This window comes from Crinia signifera, chromosome 1 (genome assembly GCF_055691185.1).
Source record: "Crinia signifera chromosome 1, ASM5569118v1, whole genome shotgun sequence".
Lineage (NCBI taxonomy): Eukaryota > Metazoa > Chordata > Amphibia > Anura > Myobatrachidae > Crinia > Crinia signifera.
Window position 1 is genome coordinate 6540415 of NC_139217.1, and position 16615 is coordinate 6557029.

The following is a 16615-nucleotide window of genomic DNA, read 5'->3' on the forward strand; positions in this document are numbered from 1 at the left end:
TTACGTATGACGCAATTAGCGTAGACAGCACAGCAGGGCTGGTAACAATTATATTCATTAGAAAGCACATACCTCTGAAAAAAACATTTTCACACGGCTAACCGTTTAATTAGTTTAGACAGTACAAAGAAAGGCCATGAAATCTTTGCAACAGAGCATGAGTGGCATCTAGTGGTCATGTATTGCAGTTGCAAGCAAGTTCCAGACGGAGCTAGAGACTACAGAATTAACTTATATATATACTGTATTATATTTAACTGAACATTATCAATGCTGATAAATAAAGGATTTATATAAAGTATATATATATATATATATATATATATATATATATATATATATAGCTATATACAGTATATATATATATATATATATATATATATATATATATATATATATATATACAGTATATATAAATATATATATGTGTAATGTGATGGTATCATTATATTATGTGATGAATAAAATATGGATAAAATGCTATATTATTTAAATCAGATATATATATATATATATATATATATATATATATCTCAATCAAATTACACAGGGGTGGTGGATAAGGTATATATTTTAAATTAAAAAGCATACACATGTATATATAGGTCTTATGTAGGCTGTTGATGTTGAAACATATCTGTCATTTATTTAATAATAAGGATAAGTATTTTATACATCACATTTTTGGTTTTATTTTATCAAGCAATATATTCTGAAAACAGCTGTGTTTTGGGTAATATGCTATATATTTATTTAATAATAAGGATAAGTATTTTATACATCACATTTTTGGTTTTATTTTATCAAGCAATATATTCTGAAAACAGCTGTGTTTTGGGTAATATGCTATATATTTGTTATGCCAGTCTTTAACTTTGGAACACAACTCATGAATATTCAAATGAAACAAATGCAACACAGATGTGCTAACTGACTGATGTGTATATATATGTTATCCATGAGGAACCAGTCCACACATTTTGAAGGCAGAGAACTTGAAAACTTTTGTCCACACACTGTTCAGAGAATACTTGAAGATTTTGTTCCAGAAATATTCAGAGAATACTTGAAGATTTTGTTCCCAGAGGGTAAGTCTAATTTAATTTTCTAAATAAATATATATATATATATATATATATATATATATATAGTTGCTGCTGCATGCATTGTATTGTAATGTATTAGGAGTACATGCTGGCATACTGGATGCTTGTGGTTAATCATTTATTTAGGAAGTGGTTAGTGTATTGTGGTCTGTACATTATACATATTGCTTTTAAAAATACTTTAAACAATCTTAAAATATAGTTTGCTGCTGCATGCATTGTATTGTAATGTATTGGGAGTACATGCTGGCATACTGGATGCTTGTGGTTAATCATTTATTTAGGAAGTGGTTAGTGTATTGTGGTCTGTACATTATACATATTGCTTTTAAAAATACTTTAAACAATCTTAAAATATAGTTTGCTGCTGCATGCATTGTATTGTAATGTATTGGGAGTACATGCTGGCATACTGGATGCTTGTGGTTAATCATTTATTTAGGAAGTGGTTAGTGTATTGTGGTCTGTACATTATACATATTGATTTTAAAAATACTTTAAACAATCTTAAAATATAGTTTGCTGCTGCATGCATTGTATTGTAATGTATTGGGAGTACATACATGCATACTGGCTGCTTGTAGTTAAACATTTATTTAGGAAAGAAAAATATTGAGCCTATGGTACTTTAACTGTCCATTTGCATGTGCAGTGATTAGTGTATTGTGGTCTGTACATTATACATATTGCTTTTAAAAATACAGTATATTGTGTTATTACAATTTACAGGTCATTAATGTTAGTCATCGCAGATTACGGTATTACGGCTTTGATATTTATAAATAGCTTCATTTTAATATTGTATCATTGTATTATACATAATGATTTTAAATTTTATGCGATTTTGTGCACGCAAATTCTTTTATGATTGCTGAATGATGTATGTTGTTATCAACAGTGACATCTAGTGGTTGTTGCAGAAATTGACTTTGAACTTAAGCTATCAACAAAACACCAACATGCAGGTGTGTATATGATATTTACAATAGTTTAACAATATCTTATTGTATTGTTATTTCAACTTATTATTATTTATTACAGAGAAAGGAATACAAAACCATTAATGCAAATAAAATAAGTCTCAGAGATTTTCAAGATTTACCCAGCTTCCAACAGCAGTCAAATGAGCAGACAAATACATGTAAGTTTACAGACCAAAGACACATTGTTGTTGCTAGGGGCATGATTTGTTAAGGCACAGGGGCTATTGACAGGTTTTATAAATGTTACGTTGTTGGTGTTAATTATTATTACAAGGCTCAGTTGTGTTAGTCACAGGATCTGTTAAGACAAGCGCCCTATTGGTATAAATGTTACACGTGTTGATTGTATTTTTCGTTCTACAAAATTGTTGTGTTAATTTTTATTTTATTTTTTATGTATATATTATTTTTTATTAAATTGTTAATCCCATAAATCAGTTTCAGATGTCACAAATGACGCATCTGAAGTTGGATCATATGGTTCGGATTTCACAGTCGGTCCGGATCTGACGACATTCGAAAACCCATACGCAGCATACTCTGATTTGTCCGAATCGCAAAAATGTAGGTGATCATAAGCCGTCAAAAAAAATGTGATGTATGTTAAAAAAAAATGTGATATATTATTATTTCCAAAAATATGTCTCTCTCTCTCTCTCTCTCTCTCTCTCTCTCTCTCACGCTATCTCGCGCGAACTCTCACGTTCTCACTCATATATATATATATATATATATATATATATCCTGTTATATTCATTTTTATACCGCCTGTGATATTAATGTGTTATTTGTTCTCTGTTAGTATCGCCGATTATGTCGAAATCTGATGCAGAACACATAATGGATGATCTCTGGAATTTACCATCGGCAAAACACTATAAACAGCTATACCAGACCCCGGCTATACAAGGTGAATTTTGACGATTGGCTAGCGGTGTTTTTATAATGTGTTTTTGTGTTAAATGTTGCATATCGTCGCAAAATCATGAATAGTGTCCACAGGAGTTGTTGTTATCATGACTTAAATGACGGTTTTTTTTTTTTTTTTTTTTTTTTTCTCAAGTCGGCGAATGTGTCGTTAATTGATAATATATGTATTACAGATGACATAGCTAGCCGGTATGAACCTACGGTACCTAGGGCCGATACGTGTGAAGCGGGACCATCCGGATACAGAGAACCGACATCGGATGTTGGATCAAACGCCAAACAACCCAACAGTGCATTGGCTAAAGGAGCAAAAAGAGCCCAGATCAGCGTTCAAGCTTTCTGGTCATTGTTTAAAGGAACCATGCCGGCGCAAACCTTTGACAAATACCCGTGTATGTTTATTTATTTGGTTTCTTATATAGCACAACATTTACCATTGTTCTTTACAAATGGAAACCACATGTATTAAACAGCCTGTGTAGACGTAAGCCGACAAGGAAGGTGGAGGGGGGTTGGGAGGTGATCCTGAAGTTGTTATAAAGCGACTGTCTTTGTGGCCGCGTATGTGTAACTTAAACGGTGTGATTTTTATTACAGTAGGAACCACGCCGATGGAAAGATCTGGCAAATATTCAGGTGTGTAATGTATTGTTTATTTATTTAGTTTCTTATATAGGACCGCGTTCATCATTGTTCTTTACAAATGGAAACCACAGGTATTAAACAGACTGTGTAGATGAAAACCGACATGGATGGGTTGTGTGTTTTGGGAGGCGGGTCTGAAGGTGTTATAAAGCGGTTGTCTTAGTGTCCGCGAATGTGTAACTAAAACGTTGTTATTTTTTATTTACAGCGGATCCGCGACGATTCGCAAAAATGATAGCAGCGGCCGGGGTTGCTCAACCACTCAATGCTGAAATGGATGGGGGTGAATCAGCTAAAACGGTGATCGACCCACAACTTCAAGAAAATGTATCAAGGGCCGAGATCATGGCCACCGAGCGCGACGATTTCAAGCCAAGCAAGCGGAGAATTACAAAAAGTCGAGTCGGTCAAGAAAACAAGGCCGATTTATCAGATCTTAAAAGAAGATTGAAATATTCGGAAGGTAGGCCCGTGAGAAAAAGAATTGCATTACAAACAGTGCCAACCGTGAGTAATGTGGATTACCCGCACGCATTTACAACACCTGCAACACCTACTGAATCCAACATTGACATTGCCGGTAATACAAAGACTGTGAAGACTCGTAAAACTTTACGACTGTCAAGAGAGAGATACACGCCGCTGACGGATGATGATGTCATCGTGATTTCAGACACGCAGGAACATCATACTGCAGAAACGCAATGCGTGGTCAGTAACACGCCTGCAGATACATTATCCGCTAATGATGAGGACTTAAATGGGCAAACATTTTTTATCACCCCTAGTGAAGAGGCAGTCTCAGATACACCACAGAATGATGATGAGGCTGTAACATCTGTAGCCGGAATCCCTGATAAAGTAATGGGTGATGATTACACAAAACTGCCCAGTGTTTTTACCACGGTCGGCGAGGCAACCGCATCGGGCGGTGCGGATGCCCCGCCGACCGTGGTATCGACAGACATAGTTGATGGGGGTCAGAATGTGGAACAATTAGGACAAGATGCGGAAATACAATACTACGCGGTCATGGGGAGGATGCGTGAGCATATAGGGTACATGCGTAGAAATGTCAATACCATGTTGAACCGTATAAAAGATGAGCTTTATGGTTCAAAAAAGAAGCCAGAGATCATTAAAGAACTTGTAGAAATGTACATGAATGTAACATCAAATCATATAGCAGAGACCGTGAGGACTAGGGATTTTATTAAAGCGAACATGTATCATTTTGCAGAGATAATTGAAACGGATCCGTGACTAGGCATGGTGGGTTATGGATTGAAACGTAATTTACATGTGTGTAAAAAAGTCCCAAGAATTAAAGCAAATGTACCGTGCAAAATCTCACACTTATTTCGCCGTTCGAAAATAAAACAGGCTTTAAAATGCATATACAGACTGAGAAAGCGTAAACAACACAGGGTGCGAGGCACACCCCCAACCCCGTGTGCACAGGCTGACAAATCACCGGACCAACCATTACCGGGTGACGCTGCGTCACCTGACAATGTTGAACACCCCGCAACGCCTATGCATAATGACATAGCTGGGGGTGCGCCACCCGGTAATGGTGAAGGACGGCGAGATGTGTACTTAGAAGCTGTTAACAGGTATGAGCGACACCATCCTAATTTCAGAGCTATTGAGTATCATAATCATTTTCAATTTGTTAATTTGGAAAGAGTTACATCATTTGCAGAGGGTGTTGAAGCCGTACACAACGCTATACAGGTTATGATTGATGAATTCATGGTTGGTGTTGACCCTAATGATCGTGTACAGTTAAGATTGGAGGGGGGTGGTTTACACAACGCCATCTACTCACACCGAAAGCCGCAAGAATCATTAGACGCTGTCAGTTTCTTGAATCAAATTACAAACACTCTTCAAAGTAACGCTGAATTCTTATTAGGCACGGGTTTAAGGTTTGTGATCACTGTTTTTAGAAATAGAGCGGGTGGGGCCCTAACTGGTCGCGGCCTTAGACGCATTCCATACAGCTTAATTATAGAAAGGCGCAGAAGACACCTGTATGATTTCAACAATACGCACAATTATTTGTGCTTTGCGGCATCGATCTGCAAACTTCTGGATAAAGGTAATGCCACAGACGCTGAAATACACGATCGGGCGCTTCAAATTCATAAGGATTTGAAACTATCGATCGATAAAGCAGTCAGCTTTAGCGACGTTGTTGTTTTTGAAAAACACTTAAAAACAAAAATTACAATATTATATCATAATAATCGTTCTTGGCATTACTATTCTTCAGATTCGTGCTACGGTGATACCCTGTATGTATTATATCACGATTCACACTATTATGGCCTGATTAATATCTGCGCATTTCTCGGATCGAGATTTTTCTGTTCCTTATGTAATCGAACTTATGAGCGCAAAAATAGCCACGATTGTCTTTTCTTTTGTAAGGCTTGTCACAGACAAGCGTGCGCTGATGATGGGGCTTCCGCATTAAGATGTTCGGTTTGTAGGGTGTTTTGCAGATCGCGTGAATGTTTAGAGGAGCACAAATCCTTAGCTTTAGATCGCAAAATATCCTGTCTTGAACATGTTTATTGCGACAGGTGTTGTCTCTACCGTCGCAGGTCTCATGAGTGTCAGGGGCTAAAGTGTTCTACTTGCAAGGCATATGTTGATGGGTTTGCGGATCATTTGTGTTACATACAGCCCATCAAAGCGGAAGAACCCACCACCAAATACATCTTTTTTGATTTCGAATGCATGCAGGAGACAGGTATACATATACCAAACTACTGTTACGCTCTCACATTAATGGGTGAGAAATCCTGGGAGTTTAAGGGCAAAGCTTGTATCGATGATTTTGTAAAGACGTTCATGAAACCAAAATTTGCGCATTACACATTCATAGCCCATAACGCTGGGCGGTATGATTCGTATTTTGTATTGAACAAGATCATCAAAGAACGGTATACAGTATCCCTCATCTCTAATGGCGGAAACATAATGTGTATCACAATAAAAGATCTGAAGATTAGGTTTATAGACTCTCTCAATTTTCTCCCCATGAAATTGAGCAGATTTCCAAAGGCCATGGGATTTGATGGCGTTAAAGGTCATTTCCCGCATTTTTTTAACACAGCCGATAACCAAAATTACATAGGGGGCATGCCCTCAATAGAATATTTTGGCCTACAACACATGATGCCTGAGGAGGCCGCTGATGTTACAGAGTGGTACGAAAAAAACAAACACAAGGCGTTTAATTTTCAAAAAGAATTAATACGATATTGTAAAGAGGATGTCAGAATATTGCAAAAAGGGTGCGCAGCTTTCAGATCAGCCGTTATAGCCATGACAGAACAGGAGTTTGTAATAGCGGCAGAGAAAAAAGATGTAGCCGTTAAACGTCACGTTGATCCATTCCAACTGACGACTTTAGCGTCGGTTTGTATGGCTATGTATCGTTGTAAATATTTACAGGCAAACACATTGGCTCTTGTACCGGGTGATAACTATCACAAGACCCAGAAGCGTTACTCAACACCAGCCATACAGTGGTTAATGTACATAGAACACAAAGAAGGTGTGAGTATAAGACACGCTTTACAAGGTGGTGAGAAGAAAGTCGGTAGATACAGTCTGGATGGTTACGCCGTGATTAACGGCGTGCCAACAGCTTTTGAATTCCAGGGGTGTTTTTATCACGGTTGTGACAACTGTTACAAAGCCGATGATGAAAACAATCTGACTAAAACAACCTACGGTCAACTGCGGCACAAGACACAGTTAAGGATACAATTCCTTAAACGGTGTGGATTTCAGATAAGGGAGATGTGGGGGTGTGAGTGGAAGAAAATGAGGGAGACTGATGAGGAGCTTCAGGTTTTTCTGAAAGGTTTGGAAATCCCTGAACCCTTGGATCCTCGTGATGGTCTTTATGGCGGACGCACTAACGCCATAAAACTTTATCACAAGACAGAGTGCGATGAAAAAATACACTATTTTGACTTTACTAGCCTATACCCATTTGTCAACAAGACCAAAACATATCCTATACGTCACCCACGCATCATTTATAAGGACTTTGATGATGTCACAAAGTATTTCGGTTTTGTTAAATTAAAAATTAATCCTCCGCGAGGCCTTTTCTTTCCAGTTTTACCGGTTAAAATGAATGGTAAGTTAATGTTTCCGCTGTGCCGCACATGCGCCGAATCTGGACAGTGTGAGCCGTGTGTTCATGACTCAGAAAACCGCGCCCTAACCGGTACATGGTGCACAGTGGAGATAAATCTTGCTATAGAAAAGGGGTACAAAGTGTGTAAAATCTATGAGGTGTGGCATTTTGATGAGAGATCTGATGATCTGTTTTCAGGTTACATTAAAACACACCTCAGAGATAAACAGGAGGCTTCTGGTTACCCTGATTGGTGTACAGACTCTGTGAAACAACAAGAGTACATAGACGCGTATCAAAAAAATGAGGGCATAGCTTTAAGACACGAACACATAAATGTCAACCCCGCCAAAAGACAAATTTCTAAATTGTTTTTAAACTCATTATGGGGTAAATTTGGTCAACGTAGCAACATGCCCAATACTTGTCTAGTGACAGATCCTGATAAGCTTTTTGAATATGCCTTTCAACCACACTATGAGGTGTCTGCTTTAGACTTCATAGACTCAGAAACTGTTATGGTCAACTGGAAATACGCCAAAGACCATTATACCAGGTCTTCAACAACAAATATATTTATAGCAGCATTTACCACAGCGCACGCCCGCGTCGAGTTGTACAACCTATTGGATAGATTACAAGATAGATGTCTGTATCACGATACAGATTCTGTAATTTTTGTCAGCAGGCCCGGTGACTGGAATCCGCCATTAGGCGATTATCTAGGGGAGTTGACCAGCGAACTACCATCTGGTACGCATATAACAGAGTTTGTTTCAGCCGGCCCCAAGTCATACGGCTATAGACTAAGCAACGGCAAGACGAGCCTCAAGGTCAAAGGTATAACGTTGAATGTTTGTAATGAGCAGCACGTTAACTTTGACAGTCTGAAAGAACTGGTCTTAGATTATCCTTTAAACCCCAAAGGCGAGGATCAGAAAAAAATTGTGACCAGGCAGCCCGGTATAGTACGTGTGAAAAAGTACTGGCAGATTGAAACCCGTATGCTGCAGAAAACGCAAAAGTGCGTTTACACTAAACGTAACCTCACGGATAATTTTACAACCCTACCATTTGGTTATTAAGATGGATATCCGTTTTCAACACCCCTTCTCCTGTATTTTAGCCGGACCCTCCAATTCGGGGAAAAGTTATTTTGTGAAAACGCTAATACAACACGCATCCACACATATGACGCATGTACCTGATAATATTGTTTGGTTTTACACCTGTTGGCAACCGATATATGACCAACTTCTGAGTGCTCACCCTGGTATGCGTTTTATAGAGGGGTTGCCCGAGTCATTTAGCGACGACCAGCTTTTTCCCCCTGATAAGATTAATTTAACGGTGATAGATGACTTGATGGATGCAGCGAGTAATAATTCTGAGGTTGAGAAAGCGTTCACAAAGTATGTGCACCATCGTAATCTCAGTGTCATGTACCTTGTGCAAAACATATTTTGTCAAGGTAGAAAGAGCAGGACTATACATTTAAACACAAAATATATGGTCCTGTTTAAAAACCCCAGGGATAAAATGCAGGTTAGCATTCTGGCTAGACAAATGTACCCATCAAAATATCGTTTTTTTCTTGAAGCCTATGAGTCCGCTACGGAGCCTCCATACGGTTATTTACTGGTTGATTTAAGAAACAATGCCCTTGATGATTATCGTTTACGAAGCGGTTTATTTCCCCCCGACACACCAGTAGCTTATGTTGTTAAGAAGCGGGGTTCTAAATAGCTATAACCGCGCATCCTATAGTCATTCATTACCACTTCTAACAGCTGTGAACATGTCGACCAGGATAAGGCGTAATTGGGCCCTTTTAAAAACCCTCATTAAAGCCAAACCGGCCCAAAGAAACGCTATATTATCCAACGCTTCAAACGATTTGGTGACAGCCATATGTGAGATTGCTCTCAATACGCTTAAAGGTAAAATACCCCTGTCACAGCGCCAGTTGAACTACCTTAAAAAGAAGAGGTCCCTTATAAAATCGCTTTGTAATAAGAAATGCGCCATTGGGAAAAAGAAGAGGTTGGTGAAACAGTCGGGTGGGTTTATCGGATCGTTGCTAGGATTTGCCATTCCATTAATTACCGGACTACTGTCTAATCGGTGATGGAATACGCTGAGAAAATGTATCTGGTCCCCCAGCAACAGATAGACCGTTTAAACAACAAACCAAACAGCGATGATATACGCAAAACAGCCACGCAAGGCCTAGATGCTGAGATCATAAGTATACTACATAATAATGCTTTATCAGAGTATGAAAAGGCAAAACGCTACACAGCTGTGTTACAGAGATACCTGGTGTTGAGTAAACAAACTGATAGAGAAATGTCAACTTTAACGCTTTTATCACCCGGTGCAAATGCTGTTGAGGATACAACTAACCCTACACAAGACGACGCTACCGACGCTGTTTACCACGATGTCTTGAACAGTGTTAATGCGCGGTATAAAAAGAACTGTGAAATACTAATGAGTAAAATGGTTCGCTCTAAAGACATTGCGAATTGGGACCGCAAGGGTGTGTTTATGTATAAAGGCGTCACAGTGCCAGGATCCAATGTGTTAGACTTGATAAGGGGTATCACGCAAAATCACAGCGTGACGAGTCATAAAATGCCTAACGGATGGATTGAATTTATGCGCGCTATGGCTGAGTTGAATATCCCGTCCACTGTAGTTGGTAATGCATCAAACAGATTACAGTTAGATCGCTTAAAAGCTGAAATCTACGATGATGAAATTGGCAATGTAAATATAGCCTCCCCAATACACAACATTAAAAAAAGTCGTATAAATGCTTTAAATTCCCCCGGGTTAACAACGCCCCACGGATACTTACTACCGAGGAAAAGATCCGTAAATCTGTTTCAGGATTCGCAGTGGTTGAACCTTTAACATATAACTAATTTATAATGTTTTTATACGATGTATTTTTGTGTGTTTAATTTATACGATGACGTTTAATTTGTAATGTATCATGTATTTAGTGTATTGTTTTAACTGTAAAGTTTATCGTGTTATTCGTGATTATTTTGCTGTAAATACATTTTGTCTGTACCAATAAAATATGGTTATGATTTATAAAATGCTGTTTTGTTCTTTGATTCTAACCAGTTTGTCTGCAAAAATATGCAATCACACGATATAAAGTTCAATAAGCAAGATTTTTTAATAGAAAGTAACCATAAGCAATGTACATACAGCATTTCAATCACAACATTAGTTACAAGTTACACAAACAATTTTGTATTACACATTATTTTTATCAAACACATGTTGGTTACTGGTGACACAGGACTGTATACAGTTACCCGTATATCGACTCAAACAATGACTTCTAGGGAGACGTCTTACAAAGTTTGATACATAGCGATCATTACGTTTTGTATCAAAACTAAAACGGACCAACACATCTGTATATTTGTAATTTTTACACATGAAAAATATAAAGTATATACAATATTGCCCACAAACGGTACTGTTAAAACCTTGCAACTGCTTATTTTGGTGGTAAATTCTTTTTGAATTTGAGTTTAAAAAATTTATTATGGCCTTTGGGAATAGGGGATTGTCAGGTTCTAAACCGTAAGAGTCCAAAAAGTAACACTCGCGCTGGTTGTTAAAATAAACGGCCAACCAATGCTCCCCCGGTTGGGCGCTGGTGTGTGTGTTGATTACAAACGCGCAGGGGTATTGCGATAGTTTACCGCTTGGAAGCATATCACACGGGTAGGTCCCTTTAAAAAACAGGCGCGTCACCGGATTAGCGTACAGTATACAATTTATCTGTAATGTGTTCATATCGCTGATGGGGTGATGAATATTGGTAAATATACGATAAATATAAAAATTATTTATTTCATTTATAGATAATCATACAGCACATCGCACCGCTGGTTGATCTCGATGATATTATCAAATAATGCGTATATTATTATGTTGACTGTCCGGTCTAGTGCTCCTGCAAACCGGAATTCAGCTCGTAGATTTCCGGTTCTGATTAGAGACAGATGCTCCGCGCATTCCTGTTCAGGCGACAGATCAAAAGCAAATAGTGTGTAGCCGTTGAGGTACTCTTCACGGTCAATTAGTATACCCGAATCTGATTTCTGTTTATTTGTGATCTGAATGAGCGACATATACTCGCGAACCGCATTACCGTGTTCAAAGTCTGGTTGAAATGGTTTGGCCGGATGCGGTGTTCCATCCAGGTATAGGGATGCGAAGTTTACATTTTTATGTTCAAACCGTAGAGGGTTTTTGTCATAGGCTCCTGAAAACGCTTCATTATCTACAAAAGCGGCTATAACGGTTTTTGGCACCTGTCCTAAAAACAGATTTTCTAAATTAAATACGCGACTCCCCGTCGGTATGCTATAGATCTTCATGCCCACTCTATCGATCGCATATTTGGCGTTGGTGGTCAGTAAGGCCTGGGCGTGTCCAATCCGGACGGCGGGTGAGACCTGAACCCTTTTCACAAACAGGGACGCTGCAACAATCTGAATTTTAAAGGCCTCCGCTTCAGCAGACATTAAGCAGAAAGCATCTTTGTTTCTGATGAGTTTTATCTTCAAGTCCACGGCGTTCAATATTAGTTTATGTTGATGAAAAAGGTCACAGTGTAGCGGCCCCAATAATTCAACCGTTCGACTTTGTGCCGTTGTTCTTGCCCTTTTTATAAACCCTGTGTTTACACCATCCAGGGTTCTTGTGTTGTGTTCTCCAGCCACATCTTTGTAGAATAATCCAGTTGTGTGTTTTGTGGATAGCGCATCTGAGCTATAATTCAGTATGGTCTCTATGTAGGCCCTATAAGCGTAAAGATTATTGGACTGCGATATTAGCCTATCGCCCAAAGTGACATCAACCTGACTAAATAAAGTTGCTATGGGGTAATTAATAAGAGCGACCTTGGCGTCTTGAGGTATAGCCGTGTTATCAGGCCGTACGATCTTGCAGGTCACGTACAGCAACGTGTTGTTCAGATCGTAGTAGTGTTCACCGCTGGCCGCTATGTAGAATTCAAGCGGCGCGGTCTCGGATAATGCCGCCAAAGGTTGAACTTCGACGTAGAGGCTTTTCTCTACGCTGGTCTGCGTCGGTGGTACGTCAAAAAGGTCAAGTTCAGATTTTGCGCATTCCATGGATTCATTGTGTATGAAAGACATGCTTAAAAAATATCACCGACCCTTCGCTTCGGTTTCCTTTTTTTAATTAAGCCGCGTCTGCTCCGTTTTTTGTTTAAAAGGGGTCTGCACCATGTCGGAAGTCGTATTGCCCGCTTCCGTTTATTTTTAGCCGCCCCTTTCCTGGCATAGATTAAACCTGATCCATCTTGCTTCGCTTGATTTGCGTCGTGTATTTTGCTCACAACAGCCGCTGTGGCTTGTCCGATGACGTCTTTCGCGATGTTGCGTGCTGCATTCTTCACGTGGGGCTTTGCTATCGCCAGCCCTCTTCGGAAAAGCGGTACCGCTTTTCTGAACAGGCTTCGAAAAATTCCACCTAAACCGCACCCGTACATATACGCGCTGCCGTGAAAACCGGGTAATCCATTACCGGCCTGTGTTTTATAATATTGCGCGTAGAGCCCCGGGTCGCCATAATTTTTAACGGCAACCATTGTCTTTAATAAAATTCGGATTTGCGGCGTCTGAAATGTAGTTTCACGTTCGCTTTCCCAAACTTGAATGACATGTTTTCGTTCTGATCATTCTTTATCTCTATGGCTATAGTGTCAAAATGCGTCTTGCACAACGGAACATAATCGGGCTTCTCATACCGTATAGTGACCATCTCGTTGTTACGGCCCTTTATTTCAACGGTACGCAACAACGGAACATAACTATCACCGACCCTCTGATGTTCGATAATATCTGTGTACACGAAGAGCGTATATTGCCCGCCGCTGATGTCGGCGCACGGTTTTAAAAACTTAGTTTTCGGGTATAACCCCAGTATTCTCGACAATTTAGGACCGGCTGTGATGTTGTACATCGCCTTGTTGTCGATGATTATCTCTCGTTCAAGCGGATCGTACAATAGTTTTAAACCATCCAGTTTATGTCGGTCAATTTCAGCGTTGAAAGAAAACAGTAACGCCCCGATGGTTTCATAAAACCCCGGTTTAACGCAAACCCTCGTTGCTGTACCGCTCGTCCCATCCCACTTTGTTATTTTCAACACACAATCACGCACATCGATTGTATTCCAGGTGTGTGGGTATTGTATTTCTGTAAGAGCTACTTCCCAATCTCCACTTAAGTCTATCGGCCTTGCTAACTTTGTGGTATAGTCAGAAATCTTATTTTGTGGAAATGTATCGGCTGAGGCGTTACTCGGCAATGTTATGTAGAATGGTTTGTCATCCATCTTCCTCTTTGTTTATATATCTTTTATCTCCGATGCAGCGACCCAACTGTTAAATTTTGTGGGGTATCCACGCCACTTGACTAATACGTGTTTCCTCCCTCTAACCGTCTTATTTTTTAAAATCTTCTCCACTTTGTAAATCCTATTATAGTTTTTCGGTATACTTTGAAGTTCTTCGGGGTAAAAACTACCCGTTATAGCCTCCCCGTAGAGATCCTCCAACGTGTAAAGCGGCTTAAGTCCTTTAGTGTTCACTCCGCGTATTACAAATATTTCCTCAGAAAAACTCTGTTCGTAACCTTTCTGAAATATATCCTTATATTTTGAGATACGAACGTGGTCCCCGACCGCTAAACAAGCCTTTGTTTTCTTACTTCTAAAGTAATCGCCATATATCGTCTTGAAGACATCCAGCGCATTAGAGCCATCCACCTCATTCGGCGCCCGCTTAATCGTTCTATGGTATGTGTTATTATAACTGGTAATGAACGCTTGTAAAACGTCTATATATCGGTATGTATTATTCGCCGTGAAATATCGCCACATTCGTGTTTTTAAAGTCCTATTGAAGCGTTCTATAACGGCTGCTTTCACATCATTATTGGTTGTGAAATGTTGTATACCGTATTTTTCTAACAACTTTTTTAGGACTTTGTTTAGAAACTCTTTACCATTATCGGTTTGTAGTTTCCGCGGTACGTCCCCCTGTTGGAATAATTTTTCAAAAGCCTTAGCGACAGTCGTCGCGCTCTTAGCAGTCAGACTTTCAGCCCAGGCCCTCTTGCTGAATATATCGATGACTGTTAGTATATATTTTACTCCGTCGTTGTGCTTTGCCAGATCTATGAGCGATACCAAATCACATTGCCACTGTTGATTTATATCCGATACGCATATCATATTCCTTTTATAGTTTTTTCTAGCCGGTTTGTGCAATGTGTACGCGTCTTGCTCTTGTAACCATTTTCTCACATCGGATCTTTTAAATTTATTTTTCAAAGCTTTATAATATTTATCAAAGCCGCAAAAACTCCCCGGCTTTAATACGTTATAATAACTGGCTTTCAGCCGGCTGTTTTGATGATCGGCGTTGCGCGACATCCTACACAAATCAAATTTGATATAAAACAAGATCTACAGTTCTACGAATTATATATCTGTTGTATACCATATTTTTCTAACAACTTTTTTAGCATTATGTTTAGAAATTCTACCAGCTGATTAAGATAACATTAAGCGTACTTTATATATGTGTTATTTCACATAACCAATATCAGTGTATGAAGTTACAGTATCAAACCAATTATATTTTAATACGGGGGTTAATGTTATTTATACCACTTTGATATCAAACGTGATACGATCTATCAAGTTTGATATCAAACTGTATAAATGGGGCGTGGACAAACTGTATAAAAGGGGCGTGGACCTGTCAAAACCAATTAGTTTGAAGAAAAAGTGTGCCTTATCTACTGTGATGAGAACCTGCTCCGTGATCTCATTTTGAAACATAACACCACTGAGAATGTAATTAAATTTACGTTTGAGATCTCTAAAAGTAATGTACACTTTCTTGATGTTGAGGTCTCTTTAAATGCAGGGACCATATCAACCAGCGTATATGCAAAAATGACCGATCACAATACAATGTTGTCACCAACAAGCTGCCATCCACGCAGCCTGGTGAGATCACTGCCATATTCACAAATGTTGCGATATTACCGCGTTAATAGTGATCGTGTCAATTGTGAGTTGCAACTGGATGCATTAATTGAGAAATTTCTCCTGCGAGGCTACAATAGAGAAGACTTACTTGCTTGTAAAACCAAAGTAAGTCAATTAGATCGAGCATCGTTATTACACTCTAAAACAAAAGAGAAGTCGATGACTAAGATAATGCCATGGATCAACCGCTATAATGTAGCCTCAAGTGACACAACGACACTTGTTAAATCGAATTGCCGTTAATTAAGAGCGATACATCGTTACCCCTTGGTGAGCATCACATTTTGCCGTGTTACTCCAAAGGGCACAGCCTCAAGGATTTACTGGTGAAAACCAATGTTAGTCTAAACCCGGAGCAAATATCACGGACAAGGCTTGGGGGTTCCAGAAAGGTTTGTTTTAGGTGTTCGTGCACCACTTGCCAACTTCTGCTCACAGGAGATGAGATTTAGTCATCCCCACACAGGTCAGACCTTTAAAATACATCATAATTTCACTTGCAATTCCACCTTCATTATTTACCAACTGATATGCCCGTGCAGCCTTTCCTATATAGGCAAAACTATCAGAAAATTTTAAGAAAGAATGACTATGCACCGGAGCACTATTCGCCAAGCCCTGGCCTCTGGCGTTAGTGAGCATCCGGTGGCTACACATTTTGT

General features: G+C 39.1%; 1 protein-coding gene across 1 annotated transcript; it reads left to right on the plus strand.

Moving 5' to 3' along the window:
- The first annotated feature begins 1914 nt into the window (after window positions 1-1914).
- LOC146025186 (uncharacterized) lies at window positions 1915-16196 on the plus strand. The gene is made up of 8 exons (XM_083155508.1): window positions 1915-2071; window positions 2148-2247; window positions 2528-2653; window positions 2892-2999; window positions 3193-3411; window positions 3617-3655; window positions 3873-4127; window positions 15829-16196. The coding sequence occupies exons 1-8, from the start codon at window positions 2066-2068 to the stop codon at window positions 16194-16196; spliced, it is 1221 nt and encodes a 406-aa protein (XP_083011634.1). The 5' UTR covers window positions 1915-2065.
- The last annotated feature ends 419 nt before the right edge of the window (window positions 16197-16615 follow it).

Coding starts and splice junctions, on each gene's coding strand:
- LOC146025186 (XM_083155508.1), top strand. Junction 2,248..2,527: donor AAATGAGCAGACAAATACAT/GTAAGTTTACAG, acceptor CCCATAAATCAG/TTTCAGATGTCACAAATGAC. Junction 2,654..2,891: donor TTTGTCCGAATCGCAAAAAT/GTAGGTGATCAT, acceptor GTTCTCTGTTAG/TATCGCCGATTATGTCGAAA.